This window comes from Brassica napus, chromosome C1 (genome assembly GCF_020379485.1).
Source record: "Brassica napus cultivar Da-Ae chromosome C1, Da-Ae, whole genome shotgun sequence".
Taxonomy (NCBI): Eukaryota; Viridiplantae; Streptophyta; class Magnoliopsida; order Brassicales; family Brassicaceae; genus Brassica; species Brassica napus.
The window spans coordinates 13,115,980-13,133,248 of record NC_063444.1 but is presented as its reverse complement, the minus strand read 5'-3'; the positions used below and the strand labels follow the sequence as shown (position 1 = coordinate 13,133,248).

General features: G+C 40.9%; 5 protein-coding genes across 9 annotated transcripts; 2 read left to right on the top strand and 3 right to left on the bottom strand.

The window, feature by feature from the left end:
- Positions 1-80: 80 nt before the first annotated feature.
- LOC106375795 (argininosuccinate synthase, chloroplastic) lies at positions 81-2,847 on the top strand. The gene is made up of 10 exons (XM_013815794.3): positions 81-326; positions 481-536; positions 619-700; positions 816-948; positions 1,107-1,155; positions 1,270-1,452; positions 1,548-1,622; positions 1,720-1,905; positions 1,988-2,076; positions 2,167-2,847. Exons 1-10 carry the CDS (start codon positions 248-250, stop codon positions 2,717-2,719), a joined length of 1,485 nt encoding a protein of 494 aa, XP_013671248.2. The 5' UTR covers positions 81-247; the 3' UTR covers positions 2,720-2,847.
- A 165-nt stretch (positions 2,848-3,012) lies between these two features.
- LOC106375794 (26S proteasome non-ATPase regulatory subunit 6 homolog) lies at positions 3,013-5,561 on the top strand. The gene is made up of 8 exons (XM_013815793.2): positions 3,013-3,277; positions 3,395-3,509; positions 3,881-3,971; positions 4,046-4,191; positions 4,299-4,518; positions 4,679-4,787; positions 4,899-5,067; positions 5,194-5,561. Exons 1-8 carry the CDS (start codon positions 3,139-3,141, stop codon positions 5,366-5,368), a joined length of 1,164 nt encoding a protein of 387 aa, XP_013671247.2. The 5' UTR covers positions 3,013-3,138; the 3' UTR covers positions 5,369-5,561.
- A 100-nt stretch (positions 5,562-5,661) lies between these two features.
- Positions 5,662-6,641, bottom strand: LOC106375792. Its single transcript, XM_013815792.3, has one exon. It carries the CDS (start codon positions 6,639-6,641, stop codon positions 5,853-5,855), a length of 789 nt encoding a protein of 262 aa, XP_013671246.2. The 3' UTR covers positions 5,662-5,852.
- An 80-nt stretch (positions 6,642-6,721) lies between these two features.
- Positions 6,722-9,846, bottom strand: LOC106375791 (MA3 DOMAIN-CONTAINING TRANSLATION REGULATORY FACTOR 3). Of its 4 annotated transcripts, none has more exons than XM_013815788.3 (4): positions 9,440-9,846; positions 8,982-9,226; positions 8,803-8,897; positions 6,722-8,702 (listed from the first exon to the last, which is right to left on the bottom strand). In XM_013815788.3, the coding sequence occupies exons 2-4, from the start codon at positions 9,205-9,207 to the stop codon at positions 6,894-6,896; spliced, it is 2,130 nt and encodes a 709-aa protein (XP_013671242.2). In that variant the 5' UTR covers positions 9,208-9,226; positions 9,440-9,846; the 3' UTR covers positions 6,722-6,893. The 4 variants fall into 4 exon arrangements, with proteins under 4 accessions (XP_013671242.2, XP_013671245.2, XP_013671244.2 ...); XM_013815791.3 differs by having other exon boundaries at positions 9,398-9,744; XM_013815790.3 differs by having other exon boundaries at positions 8,982-9,220; positions 9,398-9,744.
- Positions 9,847-10,257: 411 nt separating this feature from the next.
- Positions 10,258-14,149, bottom strand: LOC106375789 (protein STICHEL-like 2). 2 transcript variants are annotated; one of them, XM_048744165.1, is made up of 8 exons: positions 13,686-14,149; positions 12,112-13,408; positions 11,807-12,026; positions 11,544-11,729; positions 11,267-11,455; positions 10,771-11,191; positions 10,629-10,680; positions 10,258-10,534 (listed from the first exon to the last, which is right to left on the bottom strand). In XM_048744165.1, exons 2-8 carry the CDS (start codon positions 13,333-13,335, stop codon positions 10,460-10,462), a joined length of 2,367 nt encoding a protein of 788 aa, XP_048600122.1. In that variant the 5' UTR covers positions 13,336-13,408; positions 13,686-14,149; the 3' UTR covers positions 10,258-10,459. The 2 variants fall into 2 exon arrangements, with proteins under 2 accessions (XP_048600122.1, XP_013671235.2); XM_013815781.3 differs by having other exon boundaries at positions 11,267-11,461; positions 13,686-14,146.
- Positions 14,150-17,269: the final 3,120 nt, after the last annotated feature.

The following is a 17,269-nucleotide window of genomic DNA, read 5'->3' as shown; positions in this document are numbered from 1 at the left end:
GCTATTTCGAATATTATAAACGAAAAATGGAAAACATAAGGGGACATGAACATCAAATGATCAGGGAATTAAATTGTAAAAAAAATGAAGAGTTGTGAAATTGCAGAAAAGAGTCAAAACCCTAGAGAGTACATGGTCCCCTGTTGACATATCTTACACAACGCAGACATTTATCTCACAAAACAAGAGCCTCTCCCAGACGCAAACAGTAAGGCAGCTAAGAAAACCGAGAAACAATCTTCCATACATGGCTGAAATGTCGGCGACTTCGTTTCCTTCTTCTTCATCATCATCATCTGCTCTCGCGCTTTGCAGCTCACCCAATGGTTATCTCTCTCTCTCTCCTCCATTTCGTTTATCCCGCTTTCCTCATCTTCTAGTTCAAAATTGCAAAATGGTTCTCTCAGTTATTGATCTCTGTTATTTCCCAACAGTATAATGGAAATGTAATTGATGTATATATCTAATATGTTCCCGCAGCTAGCTTAAGATGTCAGAACGTAGCTTGTCCGAAAACCACTTCCTCGTTTCAAGAGGTATATATTGCAATTGAAATTGATTCTTATGCACCGATCTCTTATCTAAAATCCTACACGACCTTGCTTGGCTGAAATGCAGCTATCTGTGAGACGAAGCCAGCTTGTTGGCAATGCTCTTGCTATTGGTCATCTTCCCGTAACCCGCGCCTGCAAGAATCAAGGTGAAGTTATCTTTACACTGAATCTACCCCCATTTTCCTTAAAGTCACAGTCTTTGTTTCCTCCCATGAATCATCTTGCATGCTAAAACACTTTGGGGTCTTGAATACTGCGCAGCTATTCGAGCTGTTCTCTCCAGTGATGGACAAGCTGCTGATTCAAAGGGTGTCGGGCTTCGTGGCAAACTGAAAAAGGTCGTTCTAGCTTACAGTGGAGGCTTAGACACCTCCGTTATCGTGCCATGGCTTAAGTACGTTATTCCCCTTTTCTCTCGATTTCATTTCTGACCTCTATCAAGAACAACTTCATCTTTTGGTTTTGTAGCAATCAGTTAGATAGCTTGTTCTTTCATGAACGCTTCTTCTATTCACTACTCTTACATTATACTGTTTGTTGTGTTCCTCGCAGGGAAAACTATGGCTGTGAAGTTGTGTGTTTCACTGCGGATGTTGGTCAGGTACACTACTACATGAAACCGCAACTGCTGACTATTTTTAGTTGAGAAATGAAGTTTTGTGTTGTTTAGCATTCGATCCATGTCTTCTCAATCTCTAAATGCTTTGATATGAAGGGCATCAAAGAATTGGATGGTTTGGAACAAAAGGCTAAGGCTAGTGGTGCTTCTCAGTTGGTTGTTAAGGATCTCACCGAGGAGTTTGTGAAAGATTACATATTCCCTTGTCTAAGAGCTGGTGCCATCTACGAACGCAAATACTTGCTTGGTACCTCCATGGCTCGACCTGTCATTGCTAAGGTAACCTTTCAAGAGGTTTTTTATGATTATGTTGTGAAGGAACCTAAATATCTTTCGAATTTTCTTATTATCTTATACAACTTATAAATTTTCAGGCCATGGTAGATGTAGCAGCAGAGGTTGGAGCTGATGCTGTTGCGCATGGGTGTACTGGCAAAGGAAATGACCAGGCAAGTACTTGGACTGTCTTGCTATTGCTTAAGTATCACATCGAAAAGACACAGTTATCGGATTCTTACATTATGTTTTGACTGATTGATTGACCAGGTTCGGTTTGAGCTCACCTTCTTTTCGTTAAACCCTGAACTTAAAGTTGTGGCACCATGGAGAGAATGGGAGATCCAAGGCAGAGAAGACGCTATTGAGTATGCCAAGAAGCATAACGTTCCTGTCCCCGTAACAAAGAAATCTATTTACAGCCGTGACAGGAACCTCTGGCACCTTAGTCACGAGGTAAAACAGTAGTCCAACTGTTGATACTATGTCCTAATACTATGTTCTCCTCTGAAACCGAACATCCTTTTTGTTTTGAAAGGGTGATATATTGGAAGATCCAGCTAACGAGCCGAAGAAAGATATGTACATGATGAGTGTAGATCCCGAAGATGCTCCTGATCAGCCTGAGTAAGTAGCTTTGTTTGGGTCTAGTGCAAGAGCATTGTAATGGATGTAGTTTGTTAACATCTCAGCAACTGTTGTTTGTACTTTTAACAGATACATCGAGATCGGGATAGAATCTGGACTTCCAGTGTCCCTCAACGGGAAGCCTCTCTCGCCAGCTACCCTTCTCTCTGAGCTAAACACAATAGGAGGAAAACACGGCATTGGCCGGATCGACATGGTGGAGAACCGTCTGGTTGGGATGAAGTCACGCGGTGTCTACGAAACCCCAGGAGGCACCATCCTCTTTGCAGCCGTGCAGGAGCTAGAGTCCCTCACTCTAGACAGAGAGAGCATTCAGGTGAAAGACTCTTTAGCTCTGAAATACGCAGAGATGGTCTACGCGGGAAGATGGTTTGATCCGCTGAAGGAGTCCATGGACGCATTCATGGAGAAGTTGACCGAGAAAACCACGGGATCAGTTACGCTGAAGCTGTACAAAGGGTCAGTGTCGGTAACAGGGCGTAAGAGCCCGAACAGTCTGTACAGACAGGACATATCTTCGTTTGAAGGGAGTGAGATCTACAACCAAGCGGATGCTGCTGGGTTTATTCGTCTTTATGGGCTTCCTATGAGAGTTAGAGCGATGCTTGAGAAAGGCATCTAGAGAGAATTGTTTTACTCACCATCAGTCACGTCTAGACGGATCTCTTGTTGTGTTCAAAGATTTTATGCGTTTAGCTTCCGGAATAATTGTGTTATTTTTCTATAAATTGAATAATGTGTTTCTGTGAATGATGTAACTTACGGTTGCATTAACAATTTAATCAAAGTTTCTTAGCACAAATTAAATTATATAAAACTAGTCTACTTTAGATCAATGGAGTATGAAATTCATTTGCTTAAGAATATATTTTAAACTATTTTCAGTTTAAAGGAAAATTAAGATTAAACAAAGAAAGACACTGGCTGAGAAAGAGGGTTCGCTCTTCCTCCTTACCCAAGAAACACACAACTTTCATTTATTCGTCTCTCTCGCTCAGATCCGTCTCCGTTTCGAGTTTTTTTTCCTGATTCGCAGCAGCCATGGACGGTGGAGCAGAAGGATCGCAGCAGCCTCACCTTATTCTAGCCCACAAGCTCTTCCTACTCACTCATCCCGATGTGCAGGACATCGAGAAAGTCCAGCTCAAGTCTGAAGTCTTGGATTCCATCAAATCCGATGGTTAGTTAGCTTCCTTTTTTTTTTCCTAATCAGTGAAAATGAATTCTAATATCAATCGAAAAAAGCTTCGAATCTTTTCATCGGTCATCTCAAGTTGGATTGATGTTGGGTTTACAGGTATGGCTCCCTTGTACGAAACCCTAACCGCGTCTTCTGTGCTGGAATTGGATCAGAGCTTGTTAGATTCTATGCGTGCTACCAACGAGGAAGAGCTTAAAAAGCTCGAGGAGAAGTAAGTTTTCGCTTCTTATTAGTGTATGTTGTTTTAGACTGATGTAGGGGAACTGTAGCATTATGATCAATTGGGTCTTGAATTGGATGTTACTAGTATGCAATTTTTAGAAAAACGAGGCAGATTGGGTAGAGTTAGGTCTTGAATTAGATGTTATTGTGTAGCTCATGTAATGGTTTTGAGGGAATGAGGTTAAGATTCATAGCATGATATGTCTTCGTTTTTCGATTGGAGATTACCGTTATCTAATTTTGTGCTCTATCTGAGACCTTTGTATGAAACCTTCTCTGCCTTTGTTATGGTGGTTTAAAGTCCTTCCTATGTAGTGCCTGATGTTCTCTTACTTATTTATTTCATTCTCCTTTGTTTAGGATTGCAGACGCTGAAGAGAATTTGGGAGAAAGTGAAGTCCGTGAAGCTCATCTTGCTAAGGCTCTTTATTTCGTCAGGATTAGTGATAAGGTTACGTGAGCATGTCAAAGTTGGTCATTTGTAGAACTTCCTTGGCGACTAAATCTTTGATTTGTGAATTTTAGGAGAAAGCTCTGGAGCAACTGAAACTCACTGAAGGAAAAACCGTTGCTGTTGGCCAAAAAATGGACCTTGTGTTCTATACATTGCAGCTCGCCTTTTTCTACATGGATTTCGACCTGGTATCCAAAAGCATCGACAAAGCAAAAAAGTGAGTGTCGATTAGGCTCTTTGGTTGCATTTTCTTTAATTAACTATCTTTCCTGGATAGTGCAACTGAAATCTTTGGTCTAAAACTTTTATGTTTTCCCATGCCAGGTTGTTTGAAGAGGGTGGTGACTGGGAGAGGAAGAACAGGCTAAAGGTCTATGAAGGCTTGTACTGCATGTCCACCAGAAACTTTAAGAAGGCTGCCAGCTTATTTCTGGATTCTATCTCAACCTTCACTACTTATGAGATCTTTCCCTACGAGACTTTCATTTTCTACACCGTGCTGACGAGCATCATAACTCTGGATAGAGTTTCTCTTAAGCAAAAGGTATTTTGTCTATCTCTCAGTACTCTACTTTGAGTGTGTAGGATAACATTTAGTTTGCCGAGTGATTACTGAAGTGATGTGAACCTGTCTTTTGTTGTAGTTCCTCTACGAGGATGTGAATCTTGTTGAGTAAAATGCTAAAGTGCTACTAATTTGACAGGTTGTTGACGCACCTGAGATCTTAACCGTGCTTGGGAAAATACCATTCCTTTCCGAGTTCCTGAACTCCTTGTACGAATGCCAGTACAAGGCGTTTTTCTCAGCATTTGGTGAGTTCAATACAGTGATCTGATTAGATACTGTACTCTCTTATTTGTGTATGTGTTTTACTTATTACTCTCTGTGTTAATGATAGCTTCATTGTTGGTGTGTTTTCACAGCTGGAATGGCAGAGCAGATAAAGTTTGATCGTTACTTGAACCCACATTTCCGGTTCTACATGAGGGAAGTGAGAACGGTGGTGTACTCTCAGTTTTTGGAATCTTACAAGAGCGTTACTGTCGACGCGATGGCAAACGCCTTTGGTGTTTCGGTGGATTTCATTGATCAGTAAGCAGACCAACAAACGCTTTCTTTATAGTGTCCCAGCTCTTTCTTTAGAAGCGGTAACAATTCATGATCAATCAAAGATAGAACCTGACTTGACATGTTTACTTTTTTTTTTTTTAAATCCAGAGAGCTGTCACGCTTCATAGCAGCTGGGAAGCTTCACTGCAAGATAGACAAGGTTGCAGGTGTTTTGGAGACTAACCGTCCTGATGCAAAGAATGCACTTTACCAGGCGACAATCAAGCAAGGGGACTTCTTGCTTAACCGGATCCAGAAGCTGTCTCGAGTCATCGATCTGTGAGCATGTCTCACATGTTTCTGTTTCGCATTTTCTTCAAAAATTGCAACAACTTGGAAACTCAAAGGGTAGAATCTTAAGGTGTGAGGAATCATATTTGAGATCAATACCCGTCTGCTCTCTTGTTTCTTTTGACTCTAGTTGGCTCGACTCTTTTGAATCTAGTTGTTTGAATCTAGTTGAGTATTTGTTTTCATTTTTGCACCAAGTAAATTAGCCGGCCGTATATATGCATACTAAATACCAATTCTGAGAATTACAAAAAAATGCATGAGCCAGGCGTTACTTTGTTGAGCTTTTGATCAAATCGTTGAGCATCTATTACCTTTGATACACACCTTCTCCACCTTAATTCTAAACCCAAGTTTACAGTTATAGTAAATGGTAAAAAAATGTATGATAAAAATAAAAAATACACCCAGAAAAGGAAAAGAAACAGCTTTCACAATGAATCTATGGTATCAAATGAATCAAAATTACAGTTTTATTAATCTTTGTTCTTTCTAAAAACAACCTCCGTGTCAAGCCCAAACCCATCGATCTTCCTCACCTCCACCACCTTCGATCTCTTAAACAGCTTCACCAACGGTTTCACACTATACAGATCGTTCGCCGAGTACTTATCCGTCTTCCCATGCAGCGACACGTGTATCACGCAAACACCTCCAGGCTTCAGCGTCCGTTCGATCTCCCCAACGAACTTCTCCGGGTAAAGCGCGTGATCGAACACGTTAGAGAACTCGAAATCGAACGTCTCCGCGTCGAACGGCTGGGCGTGGAAGTCACCTTTCACCACCAGAGGCGGACGCGGCACCAGATCTAACCCGATGGAGTCCTCCACTCCGATCAGCCTCAGCGCCGCAACCTCCTGGCCTACTCGAGCTCCGATCGAGAGCGCTTTCGATCCGTTCGAGAGGAGACCGACGTCACTGAGGCGCTGGAAGAAGGTGGAGAACACGCGCACCTTCCTGTCCCAGTCGCGCGTCGTCCACACCTTCCGTAGCTTTGGGTTCTGAGTTTTGTTGAGCTGGTGCTGGATGTAAGCCTCGTAGGATTTGTATCCATGACGGATCCGTATCCCTTCGTCGACGACGGCGACGGAGGAGGCGGGACGGCGGAGGGAAGTTAACGGGAAGGCGAAGAAGAAGACAAGGAGGAGAGAGAGTGAGAAGAAGAGAGAAAGAGCGAAGGGTAGTTTCGGAATTACAAATTTCATTTTCAGATTTATTAGCCTCGACACTTCTTTCCTTCTTTGGCTACTAGGAGTAGTAAGCATATATTGATGCTCACTTCAACTTCAATTAATTCAAAGATTTATTTAAAACAAGATCCAATATTTCCGCTTTTCTAACAAAATAGCCCCAAAGTTCTTTATTTTAAGAAACTGGTCCCTGAAGAAACAAACGTTTTAACTAACATCCGTTAAAAGATTATAACTCCCTCGTAGAATTCTCAAAGCATAAAAAAAGTGCAAAGAAACAACAAAAGGCATGATGCCCAAGAGAGAAACAAACTTGTACATTGGGTTTTAGCCTAGCTTAGCATCTTCGGCAAGGGAAGTTAAAAACGAAGACGAGACCCAACCATTCTTCTTCGCATGCTCCACATACTCACTGAACTTCTCCTTCGCGTTTGGCATGTCTAAAGCAAGATCTTCAAGCCCGTCTTTGACTCTAGTGAACCCTTTCGTCATCTGGTTTATGGTGATCAGCCCTTCACCGAAACTCTCCTGGAGAAGCTCCACCACTATCTTGTCCTTCTTCTTCTCCATGGCCATGACCAGCGCCTTCTTCACCACCTCGTGGTTGAAGAAAGGCATGCCTAGCTCACGGATGCACTTGCAAGCTTCTGACACCAGCCCTGAGCTTTCATATTCCTCTAAAAGATTCAGGATCTTGTCTTTAGCGTCCTCCACTGCCCATCCGGTCCCACCTCCCCAGCAACGTAGAAGCCTCTCTCCTGCATGGCGTGCAAAGATGAGTGACCTAGCCATCTTAACTGTTTCGGTCCCGCTCGAGTTTGGTACTAGTCTGCTAGAGATCTCCTCGAGGCTATACGGTGCTAAAACATCATCGATCACAGCTCTAGCTAGGAAGAGAGCAAGCTCGTTGGAAGCATCCAGGATGTCAAGAGCTGTATCTTCCGCAGACTCCAAGAGCATGACGAAACCATCTGCAACGTCTTCTGTGGTGAACATCTCGATGTGAAGAGATGAGAGGAGAACAGACGCCATCTCTTTCTCGCGATTCTTCCTGTCCAGAGCAAGTGTCACCAGCTTCTTTAGAAATATCGGGTTGTACTCGGGTGCTCCCAAGTCCTCAAGACTGCGTATGAGCTCAGGTATGTCATCGGAGTTGAAATACTCATGGATGATGGTCACAACCTCTTCCTTGAACCGCTTGAGTTTCTCATCCTCCATCTCCCGTCGTCCACTTTCACCAGAGGGGTCACTAAACGAACCATCAAGCCAACCACCGGAGATAGCCTTTGGCACAATCAAATCAAATTTGGATTTAGCCGAAGGAATGTCAAGAGCAAGATCATCAAGGCTTTCCCTTAACCTGGAGAACCCCTTCACCATTTGACTAGAGCTTATCAGATTCTCCGAAGCTGCTTCCTTGAGCAGAATCAACACAAGCGGCTCCGCTGCGTCGCTCTCCATGCCGGAGATCAAAGCCCTCTTCACAACCTCGTGATGGAAGAAAGACACGCCCAGCTCCCTGATGCAGCGACACGCCTCGTACGCGTCTCCGGTCTCCATGTACTCCTTCAAAATGTCAGCGATCTTCTTCTTGACTTCCTCAACAGAGGTTCGAGTCATCCCACCCCATCTTCTCTCGACTAGCTCCGCGTGGTGTGCAGCTGATAAATAGCTCTTCTCCGCGGTTTGGACAACTTGATATCCTTTGGAAGATACTGGAAGCGCCTTGCTTGCTCTAGGGAGAAAAGCTGGAGGGAGTATGTCATCAACAACAGCACGCGCGAGGAACAAAGCAAGAACATTGACAGCATCAGGTATATCAACCACAAAGTCATCAGCCGACTCGAGCAGCAGGACAAAGCCGTCTCTTATATGGTTCGGGTTGATGACATCGGTATACAAAGAGGAAAGCAACACTGAGGCCATTTCCTTCTCTTTGTCATGCCTGTCCATGGATACAGAAACAAGCCGCTTGATGAAGTAAGGATGATATTCGCTTGAACCAAGCTCAATGAGATCAGCTGCTGCCACATCAACGTCGCCAGTGCTGAAGTATTCTTCGATGATGGAAGCCACAGCTTTCTTGTAATCATCTAACGGGTCTGAAACAGTTGCGCCAACAAGCTCGAACGGTTCCTAACATATAACAATAAACAGAACTGAACTTACTGACACACACACAACACAAAGATGATAACTTTCATCTTGTAAGGAAAGAGAGGCATAGAGAAACTACCTCTCCGCTGTCATAGTTTGGATCATTCCTGTCGATATGATAGTCTGCATCAATGTCAATAAGTTTCCCCCAAGTTCCTTTCCCACCACACCCATCTGAAACAACAATAAGTCCATTGAACTAAATGGCTAATATATATATATATATGCAATTAACAGCTCCAAGCTTAACTAACTCACCTTTCTTTGCACGGACAGACTTGCCGGCGTGAGACCTTCTATGTTTCACAGCATTCGAGCCACCATAAGCTTTCCCACCACCAGCAGTAGCAGATGGTTTGTGCATATGCTCTGAGAGCAAAGACGAGTGAGGCTTTTGCGAGGTTGAATGATTCACTGCATTCTCGGTTGCAACTTTCATCATCTCTCTCTGCTCATCTGTTAGAAACCCTTCATTTGACGCCATCTTTCGCAACACCCTGATTCTGGAACATAGTTTAAAATCAATCCGACATACTAATATGACATGATAGTATCAACACGGTGAGCTGTATTATCAGCCAAAGAGAACAACTTTGAGCTGTATCAAACCTAAAACCAATGCCAACGACGTAAATGGAGATCTAAGCCGGGAAAGATTGAAACTTTAAAAGTACCGAGTAAATGTGATGTTTAAATCTTGAGCGTTATCACCTCACCTCGTCGTAAGGCAAAGCTCTTTAGCCAAAACAAGATTCAAATACCCTCAAAGTTGTAGAAACCTCCAACGAAGCGAACAGTCAAGAAGTAGGAGGTTCGGAGCTTGGATCTAACAGGAGAACCCGAGTCTCAAGCTGGGTGAAACTTTACCGGAAAATAGTGGATTGTGTTTTAGATGAATGTGCAGAAGAAGAAGATTGGATTGAGAAAAAGGCAAAGCTTTTTACGAATGGAGGCTGCTGCTACGGCTAATCGTTTCTCATCAAAGGTCTCATCACAAAAGACTCACGCCACGTGTTTCGGTTTCAACGGTGGCGATTGCGCCTAGCATGTGTCGCCTTGCCAAAGCCAGCGGACTAGGGTTTTTATGGATAAGTATTATTACTGAAAGTAATAAATTAATAATGAAAAACTTTAGCGTAAGTTTTAGTGGATGTAACTAACGAAAGTACAAATCTCGAAAAATAACAAGTTTCTAAGTTTATATCACAAAAATAGCATTCAAAAACTAAAATGACCAAAATAGCATTTTATCTTTTGAAAATTTTAATTTTTTTATTTTTCAAAAGTTGAAATCTTATCCCCAAAACCTCATTTCTCAACTCTAAACCCTAAACCCTAAACTCTAAACCCTAAAACCTAAATTCTAAACCCTAAACCTTAATCCCTAAACCCTAAACACTAAACCCTAAACTCTAAACTCTAAACCCTAAACCCTAAACCCTAAACCCTAAACTCTAAACCCTAAACCCTAAATTCTATACCTCACCCTTTAACTCTAAACCCTAAATTTGTGACTTTTGATAAAAACATTAAATGTTATTTTTGTGACTTTTGACCTTGATTGCTAGTTTGGAAACAAAAACTTGTGCTATTTTTGTCTTTTTCTCTTAACGAAAACATCTACTCCAGAATTATTTCTGGGTTATTAAGTTTAAAAGTCCGAATATTTTAATTTCAATAATACAAGTATATTTTCTCGAATTTATTCCACAAAATGGTAATGTCATCAAGCTCACTTAACCAGCTTCAGTGCAGGGAAGGACACGGCCCATTAGCCTTGAGCTCTTGTTGCTCTTTGTCTCTCCCTGACCCTATCAAGACATTGATGAACCATTGAATATTTAGATTCTGATTCAGACCGAACCAAACCATACCCATTTCTCAGGACAAGTAAGAATGTTTTACCTTGCCTAGGGGAGTCCTCCTCCAACACAACACATCAGCGTCATCTTCTGATCTGCACAAAGTCAGAGCATACTTCAGTAAGCTATCCAAATCCCACGAAACAAGTTAACATTTGAAATAAATATGTCTATCTTCTTCTTACATTTTGTCACCTAGAGCAGAATTTGCATCGCCTTGATCACTCGCACTGCTCATTCTAGACGATGCATTGGCTGAAGAACGTACACTTCTAGCCCTCAAGAGATTTCCCTGGCAACTTCTCAGAGAATTTGTAACTACTTGCTCCTTAGTTGCGTAATCATAGTCTGTTCTAGTAGTAGTCAGATAAGACGTGTGTAGCATTCTACGAGAACAACTGAAAAGTCCAAAGAAAAGACTAGCTGCTGCTGCTGCTTTAGCACTCTTTGGTGGTGAACACGCAGAGATAACAAGATTCATTCGGATCTCAACATTGCATCCTAACACGGATTGGAACGAGTCTGCAATCATTTTCCATGATTTCTCGGCTCTTGTTACATGTTTAGGTGTGTAGAACTCAAGTTCAGCTATTGCCACACCTGAATCTGAAAAAGACAAAAAATGGATTTACTTATCAAGAACGAGTCTTCAGCACTCTTTGATAAAGAAATTAACGTTACCTTTGTTAATAATAAGAGAAGTTAACCTCCCTCGTTTCAACAAAAACCTCTTTAGTGAATCTGAACAACACAACTCTATGACTGTTTTCCACACAGTTTCAACTGTTTCTATACCGTTTTTCTCTTGACACTCTTCGGTTTCTGATTTGACGACATCACCAGGACAATCCGATGATGTGCTAGAGAGGTCTACATCTACATATAGTACCACGGTCAGTTATATAGCTAGCAGGAAACATGAATATAGAAGAAAAAACATTATATATCAGTTACGTACCATTGTTTCTTTGCCTTTTTAAACACAATTCATTTTCATTAGTTGCAAAAGAAGACGAGTCAGCGTTGCTAAGTTGAAGAAGAGCAACAGTGAGCCAGGTTGTCTGGTTTTTAGATGCTCTCAAGTGTTTCTCAGCATCAGACAGTATCTTCAACGCGTTATTCAGTTTCTGTATTTCCTCTTCAGCTGTATAATATGACAATAGGTCAAGACTCATTAACGCTAATATTAAAATTAAATCACATTCGGGTGCATTCAGTTACATGTATGCTTTGTAATAAACCCAAGTCTGGTTGCTGAACTACTTTCTTGACATTTTCCAGCAATAATGTCCATAATGACATTAGCTAGCTGCGAAATAAGCTGCATTGGATCTATCTTAGACCTCATAAGCTCCCTCGCCCTTATAACCGTGTTCGAAGTATCAGAAGACAATGCAAGATCAAGCAAATCAAGCAGCTCATCATCAGAAACAACCCCAATCTACAAAAATAAAACAAAACGTGACTTTTATTCACACCTATTAAAAAAAAAAAAACATGAAGAAAGATGTGTTTAACTAACTTACAAGCTTGTAGGCCAAAGACGTCGTTATTCTTTTACCAATCAAACTCAACTGATCAAGCATTATCTCAGCATCACGAAGCGAACCATCAGATCTAGAAGCGATGAAATCAACCGCCCCCTGATCAAACTCAATACCTTCTTCCACACAAATCTTTACCAGCTTTCTCGAAATATCCGCGTCGCATACTTTAGAGAAATGATACTTCTGAGACCGCGAGAGAGCGTTGCGCGGCAGCTTCTCTAACTCTGATGTGACCAGAATAAAAACCGAACGCTGAGAGACATTCTCCAAACCGTTCAAGAGAGTTCCCCAAGTCTCTTGGCATAGTAACTGACACTCATCGATTATAAAAACTTTAAATCTAGACGAAACGGGAGGAAGAGACGCGGTTTTGATGAGAGATCTGAGGTAGCTAGGCCGGTTTAGTTTAACCGAGTCTATCTCCGAGTAGGAAGTGCATTCGCTACACAAGCCGCACGGTCTTCTAGTACTATGTGGCGCCTGTGAGAGACAGTTTAAAGCAGCAGCGAATATCTTAGAGGTTGATGTTTTGCCAGTCCCGCGAGGACCGTGGAACAGGTAAAGAGAAGTGATTCTTCCTCTCAGAAGGGTGGGCAAGAGACGTTTGGCTACGACTTCTTGTCCGATTAACTCGTCGAAAGACTTTGGTTTGAATTTCTGAGTTAGACTTCTTGACGTAACAGTTTCGTGACTCCTCGGTGTCACAGCATTGCTCTCGTTGTTACTAGAGAGTAGATGATGATGCTCTTCTACGTCAGAGTACTGGTTTGATGATCCTCTGTACTTGGGTGTTCTTGACCAGCAAGAGGATATTCCGCAGCCACGGTTGCATTCATTCTCAAAATCAACATCTTCATCGTTATAACTATGGTTTGTTGAGGTCATTGGACTACCTATGTGGCTACCGTAATCACCAAGCGAGCTAGCTAACTTTGTGGAGCAAGCGTCTCCTTCAGTATCGATCACCCTTTTGCTCAGCTTGTGAAGGTCACAGCCATTCTGTAGCTCCTCCATTAATGAGTATGATTCAAAAGGAATCAGACCCACATTGTTGGAACCAGTTTCCCATTTGACGTTTTCGAGCAAAGAAGCAACCTTGCTCATTGAGTTGGTGCAAGGATCTCTAAGTGACCGAACCCTTCTAAGAGCCACGAGCGTTCTTGTGATGGGAACATCTACAGAATGCCTCCTAGTCTCCCTCATTTTTCAAACAAAAGTAAAAAAACTCAAGCTCACTCTTCTCAAACTTTAAGGTTCCACAACCATCATCTCTTGCCTAACAAATAAGATGCAAACAACCATTTTAGTAAGGGGACATAAAAAAAAGTCAAAGTATAAACTAAGCTAAACGATGCAAATGTGGTAACACGAAAACATATTGGAGCAACAAATATTATTATATTAACAGTCACAGAGCTCAAAGAACACATAAAACAGAGTCCCAGATAATATATGAAGAAGAAATAAAAACAAAACTTTTGGAACGATTTAATATTGATATCAAATAAAGAAACGACAAATAGGAAACCCCGAGCGTCAAGATTCGAGAATACCAAGGAGTATTGAACGGAGTGGTGTACAATGTGGAGTATCCAAAACCCTAAAGCCCCTTGAAAGATGAGGAAGAAGAAGATGGTTGTGTGTGGCAAGAGTGGTAAATAAGAGTGTGATGGATGAGAGGTGATAATAATAGAAAATGGATCGTTGTGTGGAGAGAGAAAGAGAGAAGGGAGACATATGTTAGGGTAAGAAGCAGATGTTTTTGCAGAGAAAGGGTGGTGACTTGGGGCAGAGAGCCCAGCCAGTGAGAAAAGGAGAGAGTGAGAGAGAGAGAGAACAGAGTTTAATCTTCATTTAAGATTCGTTTCGGCCGTTTCAGTTTAAGTCTCTTTTGGCTTTGCGTAGCGAAATCAACAGAACACACTTCTACTTGGTGTGGTCCGCTTCTCTGCCACCTTCTTGACTCTTTCTTTTGCAACCTCTACTCACGTGTTCCTGCATTTCTTAATAATACAGTCACTGAACATATCCAATAATTTATTCTACTATTTATTTGTCAAGACAATTTATTTTATGACAATGCACAAGACTTGAATCAATCGGTTAAAGGTAAACCAAGTATAAACCACCTGTTTATATATAAAAGAATGTCTTGGAATGTAAGAGCATGATTATCGGAGGATTCTTAGGGTGGAGTTTTTAGCGGAATATAAGAAACTGTCTCTTAACTTTTAACTAAAAAAATTAAGAACCGGCTCTTAAATAAGAGTTTTAAGAGCATGATTATCAATAGGACTTAATTGGTGGTCCTTAGAGTTTTTTATTGTTATTTATAGATTAGGACATTGTTAAGGACTTTTAATGAAAATGGTGATTATTGGTGGAACTTTTTGTTGGTCCTTAGGTTAATTTTTTTTTTTAAATAACTAGTAACATATATAAGATTAAACATATTACCATTTTAAGTTGAATAACTAATAAGAAAAAGAAATTCATTCATTTAATAGAAAATTACAAACATTTTATTACATTACATTAAAAAAAAAGAAATACAAACTTTAGAAATAAAAGCAAACACACAACTTTTTCAAATCATAGAAACTTATAAATTATATGTTATTTGGAAAATGTCTAAATTTAGCCCAAATATTTTCAATTAGATCATTTATTAATTGTTCATGGGCTTGTCTATTCCGAAGGCTCGTTCGACGATCCATTGTACTGCCGAGATTCGAAGGCATGTTGACGGAAAATGTATCCACTTCTTCTCTTTCTTGAAACTCAAATTTGTTTTACTGAGGGAATGATGAACGTTCATCTTCGACAATCATATTATGGAGTATGATACATGCTCTCATAATATTTCCTATTTTCTCTTTATCCCATAACTTAGATGGATTTTTGACAACGGCAAATCTTGCTTGCAGGACTCTGAAGGCACGCTCAACATCTTTTCGAACTGATTCTTGGGACTTAGCAAACAATGACTGTTTTTCAGTTTGTGGTAGTCGGATTGATTGAATAAAAGTCGCCCATTTCTGATAAATATCATCTGTTAGATAATATGGCAGATGGTACTCCGTTTCGTTGACATTATAGTTTACTTGTGGCGCGATGCCGTTAATAATGTCATCAAAAACAGGTGATCGATCAAGAATATTAAGATCGTTCATAGTACCTAGACCTCCAAAAAACGCGTGTCATATCCAGAGGTCATACGAAGCTACCGCTTCCAAGACAATAGTTGGTTTTCTGGTACCTCGTGAATACATTCCTTTCCAAGCGGTAGGACAATTCTTCCACTCCCAATGCATACAGTCAATGCTTCCAATCATCCCCGGAAATCCACGTTCTTCTCCAATATGTAGTAGTCTTTCCAGATCCTCCGGTGTGGGACGTCGTAGGTATTCACCGCTAAACAAGGTGATTATTCCGGCGGTAAAATTGTGCAAACATTTTCGAGCCGTTGTTTCAGCAAGACGGATGTATTCGTCTACTGTATCAGCCGCACCACCGTATGCCAATTGTCGAATTGCTGCAGTACATTTTTGTAGAGGTGAAAGACTTGACCGTCCGGTTGCATCTTCTGATGGTCGGAAATACGGTATTTCTGTGGAGAGATGATGCACAATACGGAGGAACAATTCTTTGTTCATCCGAAACCGTCGCCGAAAAAAATTGGTAGAGTATGTTGGATTCTCGCTAAAATAATCATTCCAAAGCTGGATGTGGCCTTCTTCTCGGTTTCTCTCTATAAAAATACGCTTTTTCTGCTCTTTTGGTTCTGGTATAGGATCAGAGTTGTTTAAAAAATCTTCAATGGGGTTATCAAAATCATCATCATCATCATCTCTGTGGTAATGATAATGGGATGAAGATGCCATTTTCAATATATCGAGAAGTGGGATGTGATTGTTTAGGAAATAAGGGAGAAGAATGTTTTTGTGAAATTGGTAAGGAAATAAGAGAGAAGTGGGATGTGATTGTTTATGTATTTGTCATCACAAGAGCAAGCTCATATTTATACATATTTTGTTGTGCAAGTCCGTGAGTTGGTGATGAAAGAAACAATGACATGTGATGGAGAGTCACGGGTTATTAAACTTAGTGTGTGATTGTTAAGTATAGATATTCTTTGTTTGGTTGGTGATGAAAAACGAAACAAATGTGTTGACATAAGATTGAAAAACATCACATGATCAATTAGAAATAACAAAACATAGTACTTATAAAACATCACATGATCAATTTATAAGTCTCCTTGTTCATTGCAACAAATACATTATCCAAAATACATGATCAATTTATACGTCGTACGAAACACCACTTACCAAAACACCAAGCTACTTAGTTCACTCTCCTCTTAGTTCAAACATACTTAAACATTACAAACACAACCATTACCATTACTACAAGAACCAGACCACCTAGTACGACTTCAAACCGATTACCAAATGGAGAAATTTTCTTTGATAACTCAGCGAGAGTCTTCTCAAGCACAACCAACTTCAGTTCAGTCTCATGATGGAGATCTTTTACCTGGTTTAGTTCTGACTCGTAGTCACTAACAGCCGCAATATAGTCCACCTTATCAGAAAGGAGAGCATACTGTGTACCTATTGCTTTGATCTACTCTGTAGCAGCTACATCCCACCACTTGTATACATGGCAGTCTCCATCGTCGATGTTCTCACAGGTGTAGAACCTTCTCCCAGGGTCAGTTCTTGAGACAGATGTCCTAATAACCGGTTCGCGACCACAGTAACATTCCTTGGGGAAGCCGAACTCAACCTCCGGCTGCAGAGGGTACTGAACCCGCGTGTCTTCGATCTCTGCTTGGTCCAGGAGTATATTCATTTATGTGGAGATGTGGCCACTGACTGCTGTGTTCCCTAAACCATAATCCTCTGAATCTGACAGCTGCGTGTAGCTATAATCCAATCTCATGTCCTGAAAATAATAAAAAGCTTAGAACGCAAACAAAAATATATTTTTTCACAAGCTTAGAACACAAGACAAAAATATACTTTTTCACAAGCTTAGAACACAAGACAGAAACTGATACGATACGAAATGGAAATTATCATTATATCAAACATAGAACATATCACATAGGAGACAAACCTAGAACTTGTAA

Bases quoted from the DNA above. Each gene is read 5' to 3' on its own strand.
- LOC106375795 (XM_013815794.3), top strand. From the start codon at position 248: ATGGCTGAAATGTCGGCGACTTCGTTTCCTTCTTCTTCATCATCATCA. The intron at 1,156-1,269 runs GTACACTACTAC...TTTGATATGAAG, and splicing joins TCACTGCGGATGTTGGTCAG to GGCATCAAAGAATTGGATGG. The intron at 2,077-2,166 runs GTAAGTAGCTTT...TACTTTTAACAG, and splicing joins GATGCTCCTGATCAGCCTGA to ATACATCGAGATCGGGATAG.
- LOC106375794 (XM_013815793.2), top strand. From the start codon at position 3,139: ATGGACGGTGGAGCAGAAGGATCGCAGCAGCCTCACCTTATTCTAGCC. The intron at 4,519-4,678 runs GTATTTTGTCTA...CTAATTTGACAG, and splicing joins GAGTTTCTCTTAAGCAAAAG to GTTGTTGACGCACCTGAGAT. The intron at 4,788-4,898 runs GTGAGTTCAATA...GTGTTTTCACAG, and splicing joins GGCGTTTTTCTCAGCATTTG to CTGGAATGGCAGAGCAGATA.
- LOC106375792 (XM_013815792.3), bottom strand. From the start codon at position 6,641: ATGCTTACTACTCCTAGTAGCCAAAGAAGGAAAGAAGTGTCGAGGCTA.
- LOC106375791 (XM_013815788.3), bottom strand. From the start codon at position 9,207: ATGGCGTCAAATGAAGGGTTTCTAACAGATGAGCAGAGAGAGATGATG. The intron at 8,898-8,981 runs GTGAGTTAGTTA...TTGTTGTTTCAG, and splicing joins GTCTGTCCGTGCAAAGAAAG to ATGGGTGTGGTGGGAAAGGA. The intron at 8,703-8,802 runs GTAGTTTCTCTA...GTTATATGTTAG, and splicing joins CAAACTATGACAGCGGAGAG to GAACCGTTCGAGCTTGTTGG.
- LOC106375789 (XM_013815781.3), bottom strand. From the start codon at position 13,335: ATGAGGGAGACTAGGAGGCATTCTGTAGATGTTCCCATCACAAGAACG. The intron at 11,462-11,543 runs GTACGTAACTGA...TACTATATGTAG, and splicing joins AAAAAGGCAAAGAAACAATG to ATGTAGACCTCTCTAGCACA. The intron at 11,192-11,266 runs GTAACGTTAATT...TGTCTTTTTCAG, and splicing joins TTCTCTTATTATTAACAAAG to ATTCAGGTGTGGCAATAGCT.